Source organism: Helianthus annuus, chromosome 4 (assembly GCF_002127325.2).
Source record: "Helianthus annuus cultivar XRQ/B chromosome 4, HanXRQr2.0-SUNRISE, whole genome shotgun sequence".
NCBI classification, from domain to species: domain Eukaryota; kingdom Viridiplantae; phylum Streptophyta; class Magnoliopsida; order Asterales; family Asteraceae; genus Helianthus; species Helianthus annuus.
Genome location: NC_035436.2, coordinates 202735258 through 202746712, shown reverse-complemented (window position 1 = coordinate 202746712; position 11455 = coordinate 202735258). Strand labels below are relative to the sequence as shown.

General features: G+C 36.4%; 1 protein-coding gene and 1 long non-coding RNA gene across 3 annotated transcripts; both read left to right on the top strand.

The window, feature by feature from the left end:
- Nucleotides 1–795: 795 nt before the first annotated feature.
- LOC118491221 lies at nt 796–3398 on the top strand. The gene is made up of 3 exons (XR_004890877.1): nt 796–1517; nt 2712–2769; nt 3232–3398. It is a non-coding gene; the product is annotated as an uncharacterized LOC118491221 (long non-coding RNA).
- Nucleotides 3399–5106: 1708 nt separating this feature from the next.
- Nucleotides 5107–6315, top strand: LOC110938033. Of its 2 annotated transcripts, none has more exons than XM_022180508.2 (3): nt 5107–5258; nt 5351–5821; nt 6044–6315. In XM_022180508.2, exons 2-3 carry the CDS (start codon nt 5366–5368, stop codon nt 6047–6049), a joined length of 462 nt encoding a protein of 153 aa, XP_022036200.1. In that variant the 5' UTR covers nt 5107–5258; nt 5351–5365; the 3' UTR covers nt 6050–6315. The 2 variants fall into 2 exon arrangements, with proteins under 2 accessions (XP_022036200.1, XP_022036199.1); XM_022180507.2 differs by having other exon boundaries at nt 5109–5258; nt 5354–5821.
- Nucleotides 6316–11455: the final 5140 nt, after the last annotated feature.

The window sequence follows — 11455 nt, the reverse complement described above, 5'->3', positions numbered from 1 at the left end:
CACACGTGATTTTAGGGTTGAGCATTTAGCCTGTAACAGACTACTTTAACACATTTCCAGTTCGGTTTATCTCGTCGACCCTTCGTTTATGATGTACGATATTCGCCTCAATTCTGGTAAGCTCTAGATATACATTAGATACACTTGCTTCGTGAAGTGTTGGCTGCTTAATATACAACATCCATGATAACTAAACACTAACTTTTTGCAAGTCCCCAAATTCGAAGGCGTATAGCTCACCCAAGTTATATTTAGTGCAACAACCCCCCCCCCGGTCGCACATGTTAAATGCATCAGGCAATACCATACGGATGTATGACACACTCGTATTTCAACTTTTGTGAGCATCTCTTGAGCTTAGCATAACTTGTCACAACATTCTTCATTATCAAGCTACTATCAACTCAACTTGTGTTTCTACTTAAGGGCAAGACATTTTTTTTTTTAGTTTAACACAATTAACACAAACTCTATTACCTCAAACACTCATTCATGCATAACACTCACATAACGGTAATTCGGGGAATTACGGAATTACACATGGGTTGTACTCGAACGTTGATGAACAATTAGAACACTATTCCTGAACAAATAAAGAAATATAACTTATGTGAATTTAGATGTTATCTGACTTTATATGCTATATGACTTATATATTATTTAGTGAACTTTCGTGAAACCGTATTTAACTACGTGTTTAGTGAATTATCGACAAACTCATAATTGGAAGCCTAGAGTATAATATAGCCTAAATTTCGAGGACGAAATTTCTGTAACATGGGGAGGATGTGACACCCGAGCAAAATCCGCAATAATCCTAATTTCCTCACTTCACTCCTCAGTTCTTACTTGTCAAATTTCGGGACGAAATTTCTTTCAAGTTGGGGATGATGTGACAACCCGAATATTTAAGGTTACTACTTAAACACCACAACCCTTGGCATGTGCCTTTACGTTTAATTGCTTTTATATTACGACTTTACGATACTTAGCAGGTCACATCCATGCGTTACTAAATGATTAGGTGTATGTCAACTCTGCGTGAAACCGTTAAACGTTTAAATGAGCCGTTTAGATAATTTAGGGAATTAATTATATTGGGCCACGAAATTGCTCATCGCACTTCACCTCGGCCTCTCGGCCCATGCATTAAACCAGGCCCTAAAGCCAAACACTTGTAGTGGATTTCATACCTTTACCCCGGCCCACAGTTCTGTTCGGTCAACAACACACCAGCCCATACTCTTTATGGGGTTACTTACTTGTAGAACAAGGGGTTGAGGGAATACGTATAACACATAAAGCTATCAAAAAGAAAACCCTAGTGCATCATGCTCCTGTCGACGATCAGCCCTATCGTTCCATCACCTATGGCAGCCATTAAGTGTAATCCCCTTGAATCCCTGGGCGCACCCCTATTCACGGCGGCAGTGTAACACGACTCGCCGGAGACACGAAGGCGTTGCCGGAAGTAACCGAAGCTCTCTCATCCGAAGCCCCACTCCCTAAACTCTCCGGTTAGTTGTTGCGATTATTTGGATTTATTTGGTGTTCATGAGATTACGTTTTTATGGTTACTAGAACCCTTGTGATTATGTGTTGCAAAGGTGTGAATGTTGTGATGTTAGAATAACATAATATGGATTGTGATGAACTAAGCATAATAATAATGGTTGTCACAAACGTAGAAGCAGGAGGATTAACACATAACTTAAGACTTATGATAAGTGAAACTATAAATAAATGCATGGTTATATAACAGTGATTGATCTGGGATTACGCCCGATACGCCCGCATCAATTACTGTCGATGAATTAGAAGTGTGAATATAAACACGTTGACGATTATCATGAGCAAACCAACGATTCTTGTATTCTGAATATTATAGGCGAGCTAGGATGGAATGATGTGATCATTATAATCGGGATGGTAAATGATATGTGTGAGTATGATATGTTTGACTGAGATATGACTAGAAATTGCTTTAATTGTGTGAGAATTAGAGTTGCCTAACTGTTTCAATTACATAATCAACGTGATTAAAGTATGGGAGTTGGTTATGGAAATTGCCATAAATTGCGGAACCATGTAACCGACACCGCACCATCAAGAAGTCGCACACTCGAACCTTAATCGCACACTAGGATTTGAGTCATACAAAGGATATGGGACACACACGTAAACATTACAGACTGGGTAACGAACCGGGATCAATCGCACACCCTCGGGGGTATCGCACAGTCCAGTAGACTCCATGTTTAGTTGGGCCGGTTAAGTCGTGGGCCACACAATCTGGTAGTCGTGCACTAGAAGTAGGCCGACACTCGGGGTGGGCCGTACACTAATGGGTCGCACATTTCCATCGGACCGTAATGGGTCGGGTAATCTATGAACCGCACATTTCATGGTTGTGACAGGTCGCACAGTAGACCGCACACCTTAAACACAGTCGCACCCTTGAATGTTGATGTTTTGGACTATTAAACTGTTACACGTTTGTAAACTTGCATGCTTATTAGAATGAGAACCGAACTGCTTGGTATGTGCTATTTTGAAATACGAGCTTGTGATGTGAATGTACCTATGTTCCGGATACTTGTTGTAGCTTGTGTAATGATATGTGTTTTACTTGTTCGCTACTTGGATAGTGTGTAAGAATAGTATGTGATTTATGTGTACACGAAACTGACTATCATTGGTAACCGTAATAGGATTTGGTTGACCAACTTGGAACGGGTAATGTAACGTAATATACCGAGCAAATCTAAGGTGAGTTCATTGCACTTTTCTCAAGCATGCGTCCCGGTGGTTTGGGACAACGGGTAAACATTTGGAAAGGAAACATTGGGTAAATAACTTAATCGGTTTTGGTTATTGCCTGGAGGGCAATGGGGGTGATTAGTTGATAGCGCTATTAGGTGGGAAACCTCACACCGGGCCGCAAGGACGGGCGTGAACTAATTATCTGGGTATGGCTATGGTTGTTAGAGGCACACTCCTCGGATACATATGGGCACTCTCCCTAGGGTATCTAACGAAGGCAACATAGCAAACGGTCGTTAAGGGGTACCCACTCCCCGGATACACATGGGCACACTCCCTAGGGTATCTAACATGAGCAACATCGTAACGCAACATTGAATCGCATTAACGTATATCTGGTAACACAACACGTTAACGAAACCTTGAACTCACCAGCGTAGTCTGACACACTTGTTTGCATGCTTGTAGGTCATTAACGTTTGGAACATGGACTTGCTATCTGGGAGTGCTGGAGTGGTCATGGATCGAGACTCTTGGTTTCACTTATAAACAAAGCATTGATTTTGGTTATTATTATGAAACGATTACATGCTTCCGCTACACAACTTTTGAGAATTGATAACATGTTGACATCTTATTTTAGTAATTAATGTCATGACTTATTTAAATATTTACTATTGGTTCAATGTGATTGGTGGCTCGAACTCTGATGCGTAGCACGCCTCGCGGGGCTACCGCAGGTGGAATTTTGGGGGTGTTACATGTTTATACTCAGAAAAAAAAAACATGTCTAATTATAACAAAATCACGATTCGATAAAAAAATATAAAAAAAATAAGACATGTTTATCATTTCATAATATAAAGATATATTCAATGATATAAGAAAGGATTAAATGAAAGTTTTTTTTATAAATCCTTTGAGAGTAACTCATCATTTTGATGGTTAAAACTATTGATGTGTGACAAAAATTTAGTTAATAACAAGTTAAATGTCTCTGTAATGCAGGTGGTGCAAATTTGATTTTTCATTTATTTATTTTTTTAAATAATTTATATCATGTTTAATTGTCCACTATGTTTAAAATACATTACCTTTTTTTTACAAACTATACAAAAAAAAATCCATGTTCTATTCTAGTTTTTTTAATTGACACGAGTCTCGCTATGATTTTTTAAAACTATGTTTTTAAGAATCTTGATGCATTGTTAGTTATGATAGCGTGTCTAACTCGTTACAACGTGGTGTCTATTATAATAGGTGTCCAACATTCTAGTTTTAGGTCATTCTGTATAATAAGTTTTGACTTATTTTTTCATTATAATGTGTCGAGTTCATTACAATGTTGTGTTTAATCCGTTACAATTACAATCCAACTCATTACAAAAATTCACGTGTGCAAACTTGTTGCCTTCCAAAACGATTTTTGTGAAAATATTTTTACGTCTACACCATAATATATTGTTTTGAATGGCTAATTCACATAATCACGTACCTTCTAAACCTACTCTTAAATCTATACCGATATCCACCATGAAAATAAAACCCTCCACCACTTGATAAGAAACACCTTTCCAACTAGGGTTGTTCATTTTTATCCGAAACCCGAAACGAACCCGAATTAGAGAATTTCCGAAAAACCCGAATCCGAATAACCCCATCCCGAACCTTAAATAGGTCGGTTATCGGGTCACTTTTCCCAGCCAAAAACCCGAACAACCCGACCCGAAAAACCCGGAAAAAGCCCGAACATTACTGTCTTTTTTTTATAATGAGTTTTTATTTAAAAAAACCCGAACATTTAATGTCTTTTTTTATAGATGTGTTTTTATTTAAAGTTTTTGGTATCTACAACATTATGTTTTAGGAATTTTGAACATTATGATATCTTATTGTCAAATATTGTTTTAATTTTCATGATATTTTTTAAGTAGCATGATGAATTTTAATCATAGTTTGCGAAAAAAAAAACGTTTTTTTTTAAATAATATCTAAACCCGAAAACCAAAACAACCCAACCGGAACTAACCTGAACCCGAATAACCCGAACTCGACCAACCCGAACTCGACCAACCCAAACTTTAAATGGTTTGGTTATCGGGTCCGAACAACCCGACCTAAAAAACCCAAAACCCAAAAAAAAAAAAAAAAAAAACAAAGAACACCCCTATTTCCAACATATCTTGATTCCACTAAACTACAACTAAAACACCATTATACACGCCAAACAATGGTTGAAAAACCGTGATACATTTTTTATTTGAATATTTTAAGCTTTACTTTCCTCCCAAGGAAAAAAGTTAAGAATTTGATATGCATATAACTAAGCCATAAGCGTAGAGGAATGAATTATATGTTAGTCCAAGAAAGAAGGCAACACTGCATAGGAATAACCCAAAAGGATTCCAAAATCCAGTTTCTTACCCATCACATTCCTCTTTTGTTCTTCCTTATTTGACCCATTTTATACCCATCATCAGATCTCTCTATTTCAGGTTTCTTTTCCTCTTTCATCATTTACTTCTAATGATTAATTAAAACCAAGATTTAATGCATTGTGACATTTCATATAATTCATATAATATAGCAGGAGATTGCAAATATGGAAGACAATGGAGGAACTAAACTCAACGGTATTCGACAGATTGTTCGGCTCAAAGAAATCATCCAAAGATGGCAGCATGTGACACTGGGGCCGAAAGGAAACGATGAGGCGGATAACAGTCCTCCGATAAGCAATCGTTCAGGCGCAGGGATTAATCCGGCGATAAGCATGAGATTGAAAGGCTACAATGTGTATTCTGATTCAGATGTTGAAGATGGCTGCCAGAGCCCTGATCTACCAAATGATGTCCCTAAAGGGTACCTGGCAGTTTATGTAGGGCCCGAGCTTCGACGGTTCATCATTCCAACGAGCTATCTTAGTGATCCGTTGTTTAAGGTCTTGCTTGAAAAGGTTGAAGAAGAGTTCGGGTTTGATCATAGCGGCGGGCTTACTATTCCCTGTGAGATTGAGACCTTCAAATACCTTCTCAATTGCATGGAACATCATCAAAAGGTAATCTTGGGCTCATTTTATTCGAGCCGGGGGTCTCACTGTAAGCAGCCTCTCTATTCCTACGGGGTAGAGGTAAGGCTGTCTACATCTTACCCTCCTCAGACCCTACCTTAGCTTTGCTGTTGGTGGGATTTACTGAGTATGATGACGACAATGATGATGAACATTATTATTTAAGTTAATCTTGATTTTGTTTACATCTTTTTGGATTTGAATTTGCAGCTATGATTGAAGGGATAAAGACCAACACATCAACTGTGCAGCTTATTCTTGTGGTACGCGGATTTGACATTCTTTTATCTGTGTTTTCGTTCTTCCCTCTTTCAAGTATTCAAGCGGAAGAGACTCGAAGATATAGTTGGTAGAAAAACTTGTGGTTTCCTAGGTCCAGTTTAACTTTGTGATGTTAAATTTGTTGCGTTCTTGGATTCTTTTAACAACATTTGAACTCTAGACGTATTCATCGTGCAATGCAAATTGTGTTTTACTCCAAATCGAGGCCTATTTCGCCTTTCGGCCATGTGCTTCTTATCTTATCTTGTCATGTTACATGTACCTTTGTAGAACAAAAGGTAACTAGGCTTAGTTGTTAAGTCTTTTTAATTGTTGGTGTGAATGCTTGTATAGGGACAATGTCAATAGGGATGCTTTAAGGTAAAGAGTAAGATAATAGGTGGTGTATACTTACAATTAAAATATGATAATATAATAAGGGATTAGGGATCATGTGCTTGATGGCTGCATGTGCTTAAAGATTTGTGGATCATGGGGAGATCTGTATTATATAAGTAACATGATATCATAAGTATGAGACACCTCATAGCACCTTTATATAATAGATAGATGAGAGATGAAGGGATTTGGGTATGATTATAGGTATATATCAGGAAAATCATTTTTAAATATCTAGTTGGATGATGATTTATGAGTCATCAAACGTATGGAATCGAACGTTTGGCCCGTCTTGAAAGTCTACACTGTTATGGATAGATTTGCAAACAAGTAGAGCCTGGATCAGGCTCTACAAGGTTTGAGGTCAACTCAACAATGATATTCTAGTTCTGAACTTGATACAATAGTTCAACGAGCCTTATTGAAGTATGCTTGAGCTCAACTCGAAGAAGATTTGAGGTTAAGATCGAGAGGTCGTGTAGCTTAAAAATATGTATCATAATTATGTTCAAGAAAACAAGCTATGCCAAAAAAATTAACACGTGAATAGGAATAGAAAAACTCGATAAAAATTCAAGTTGAGTTCTACATTTAAGCTCGGATTGTTGTATGTTTCTAGCTCATTTTTCTATTCGAACTCGAAATGGTTTGGCAGTTGATCAAACTTGAAGCAGATTTGAAATTAAAATTTTCGATAAAGCACAACTAGTTTCCTTTGGTGGTTATGAATATTTTAAGAAATTGTAGATCCTGTGTGCTACAAGACAATGTTTAATGTTTGAATTTGAAAAATTGGGCCTTCTGTTATTATGTTAAGATAAGAAATTTGGGCCTTTTCCATGATGCCAATGTAAAAATATGAAATTTGGGCCTTCTCATAAATTCGGTCCAATTCGTTCATATGTTAAAATGTTAAATAATTCCAAAGACAAAAAGAATGCAATTTGCTTATGATCCTAAAATATTGAGAAGTGTAATGCCCAAACAAGTGCTACAAACGAATCCCATTGTTTCTTATGGAGTTAAATTTTAAAATATATAATCAATTGAAGTGGTGAAGCTTGAGATTTTCGACCGGGGGGTCGAAAACGTATATACCCAAAAATTTCTATACGAAAACTACATAAGCGAAAAAGTTCGGGGGGTCGGTTGCCCCCTCTCGCCCCCACTATGCTACGCCCATCGTTGAATTCGGGCATGTTAGAACTCGACTCCTATTCTTATTGGGTATTAAAATACTTTTGAACTCTTGAAACAAGCTCGAGTAGAATCGTTATGATGGATATGTTGAGCAATTTGAGCTCTCGGACTTTCCTCGAATTAAGCCCAAAGTTGCATCAATATGACTTGTCAAGCTGTTAAATCAAATTTGAGCTTAGCATAACATAGTAGTCTACTAGAGCCTAGCTCGGATCATACGAAGCCATGGACCGAGCCGTCTTAACACAATGGAGCCAGATGGCACTTAAAACAGACAAATGTCTAAGAAGATCCTTTAAGGGGTGTATATGATAAAGGAAAACATCAAAACAACAATATACAGTAAAGTTGGTATTTAAAAGACCTACAAAAATATATAAACACCGTGGTATGCGGGTTTAAATTTGGTCAATCCATAATAGATATATATTATTAAAGACGGGTCAAAATGAGTTGGGTTAATCTAAACACTTTCTTTGATAAAATATAACGATTTTGTAACAAAAATATATCCAATATATTTGTTCTTCACGGACACATATTTTACTAGTAGTAAATACTTGACTATGTATTGAAGCCATTATCAAAAGAAATGTTACGTAATTGATATAGTTTTACATAAAGTCACTAAATATAAGGACAATAGCAATATGAAGGAACATGACCCGTCCACCGTATTCATTCCCCTTGCCCACACTTAAAACATTCTTCTTGTATATATTGTGATTTTTGTTGGTAGACACATAGAGCCCACATAAAAATGAAGATTATATCACATCACATCAATCACATGCATGCATGTTTGTTTGTTTCATGCTTTTGGAATTTAGCTCACTAAATTATAACATCATTAACCGTTGATTTCTACATAATCCAAATTAGCATTTGCTGTTAATCATCTCCTCAAATTAAGCAAAACCCAATTTATTTTATTTAGTACTGTCGTTATATAATATATATAGATACACACACTGACACACAGATCATTATAACATAGGTTTTTTTTACTAAGTATATCATGTTAAGTATAACCTTTTCATAATAAACATTAAACAAGTTAACACACAGAGTGAGTTTTGTCTAAGAAGCGTAGTAGATAGCAATGAGATTGTGCCATATGTACATTGTTGGTTTATTGGCGAAGAGTATTTGTGTTGTGTTTATTTAGGCACACAAAACACAACACAGTTATACGGTGTAACTGAGAAGTTATGCTATTTATAACTGTGTTGTTACACCATGTAAATGTGTTGTTATAATGGTATAACTACATAGTTATAATAGTAAAGCAACAAAGTTATAACAATAAAAAAATAACTAAAATGACAAAACACCATAGTTTTTGCAGAGAGAGAGAGAGAGAGAGAGAGAGAGAGAGAGAGAGAGAGAGAGAGAGAGAGAGAGAGAGAGAGAGAGAGAGAGAGAGAGAGAGAGAGAGAGAGAGAGAGAGAGAGAGAGAGAGAGAGAGAGAGAGAGAGAGAGTAAATTCAATTTGTGTCGCTTTGGATTTTAGGCAGACTCAACTGAAGTCCAAACTTTGAAAATTTTGCTTCCTAAGTCCCTATGGTTTACTAATTTTACACTCTGAACCCGTACTTCTAACACCATCAATATATTCCGTTAGATACCTAACGAAATATACTGTTATGGGGGCCAAAACTGTCTTTTCGACCTTAAATAAAAACCTAACCTCATTATCATCCTTTATTTTTTTTTTCATTTCTTCCCAACTTGCTTCCATCTCCTTTCCCCCAACCCATTTTACTGTCTGACGCCACCTCCGACCTACACCTAAGTTGTACCCACCTCTAATTTACCGTCTAAAGCCATATCTGACCATCACCACATCCAATTTACCTAACTCTAAACCTAACCCACCTCTGACCATCACCAAAGTTGAACCCACCTTCGATTATAGCTAATACATTTTCAATGAATGCGACCATGGATACACAAGCATTGAAAGGTAATAATAACTCCATTGATCTTAATTAGTATAGTACTTGAAAATTACCGAACTTGAACATGATATAAGTTGAATTTGAACATTTGTAGTCGGAATTAGGGTCAATGTTCCCCTGAGCCACCTTGTATTGCACTTGAAGGCGGTTTTGAAGTTCTTGAACGATATGAACCTCGATCTTCGCTTTGAGCAAGGTAGGGAAGATAGGATCGACTAAGGATAAAGGATTTTTTATGATTTGATGCCTAGTTATGTTAACATTACTAGTTGATCACGGTTTTTATGATCTAGGTTTTTTGTAGATCATGGCTTTCAATTGACCTAGTTTGATGATCAAATCATTAAATATGTTTAAACAGATAATGTATGTGGTTTGGATTATCAAATCACTTAATTAGTTAAATCAGGTCGGTTACTTCGCATCTTAAATCAGTTAAGTCTGATAAGTTAAGTAGTTAGTATACTTTTTCTTCACATTGCATTTGTAATTTGTTGCCATAACAACTTGGGTGATTTGATTTTGTTGGTTTCGAGTCGGGTAATTGGAAGTGGTGATTTTACTTGTTTGGCCTTCTTGAGTCATAAGAACATCACATGCACAATGGAAGTGGTTCACAATTTGGTAACTGGAAATGGTCTCTGATGCAAAACCATGGGGTAATTAGATTTGGTAGGTTCTAAGTCGGTTCATTTGGATGTCAATCTGCTTAATGGTTCAGTGTTGGTTCATTTGATTTAGTTTAGATAATATGCACATTGTTTCTTGTTTTTGATAATCCTAATGGTTTTGATAATATGCACTCTTTTCCATTATCGTATTCTATCAAGTTTTGAAGATCAGTGGCTAATCTCTTCAAGATCATCTCCGAGTGTAGGATTGTGAGTTTTCTAGGGTTTTCTTTACATGTTGGGTTCGATACATAAACTTTGTAATCTTTTGATTGATATCGTATGAATTGATTCTTAGTATTGTTATGAACTAGTGATTTTTTTTTTTGCATCATTAACATTGAAAGATGAATATTACTATTAGCTTTGATTCATACTAGGGTTCGTTTATTGTTCTTGATTTATAAAACAAATAATTGTTCATTATTTATATTGTAAAGGTTTTATTGAACCATTTGCATATGATAGATAATTGTTGATGTCTACAATTAGGGTTTTAGTTTAACAAACTCAAGAAATCTTAAATAACTATACATTATATTAAATATCTAAATATATATTCTTTAAGTTTAATATCATTATTTAATATGAAAGATTCAGAGAGAAGCGGAAAAAGTATTATATAATATGAGAGAAAGCGGAAAAATAAGGGTGATGAAGGACACCAAAAAGTGAAACGTGATTTCAAATATTTCATTTATTATATAGATATTCATTTAGTATATAGATATAGATATAAACATAGATATTGGTAGATATATATGCATCAACGGGTATATATATTTGTTAATTATTATTTTGGATTAATAAATTTGTGCATCGCATACAGAAAAATATGTTATGCATCACTAAGTTGATAGTCATGTATAAGTGACTTAGCAATGAGACAACAATATTCCTGTAGGCGGTCCGAGTCGGGTCGTGACGATACGGGTCAGCGAAGTTCCGAGTTGGGTCGGAATGGTGTGGGTCTTTAACGGTCCAGGTTGGGTCTGGACGGTGCGAGCGGCGGCGGTCCAGGTTGGATCGGGTCAGGGCGGGAGCGGTGGTCTGAGGCGGTGGTGGTGGCTGAGATGATATTGAAAGAGTAAATGGGATCGTTACCCCCTTCGGTATTCACAATCCAATAT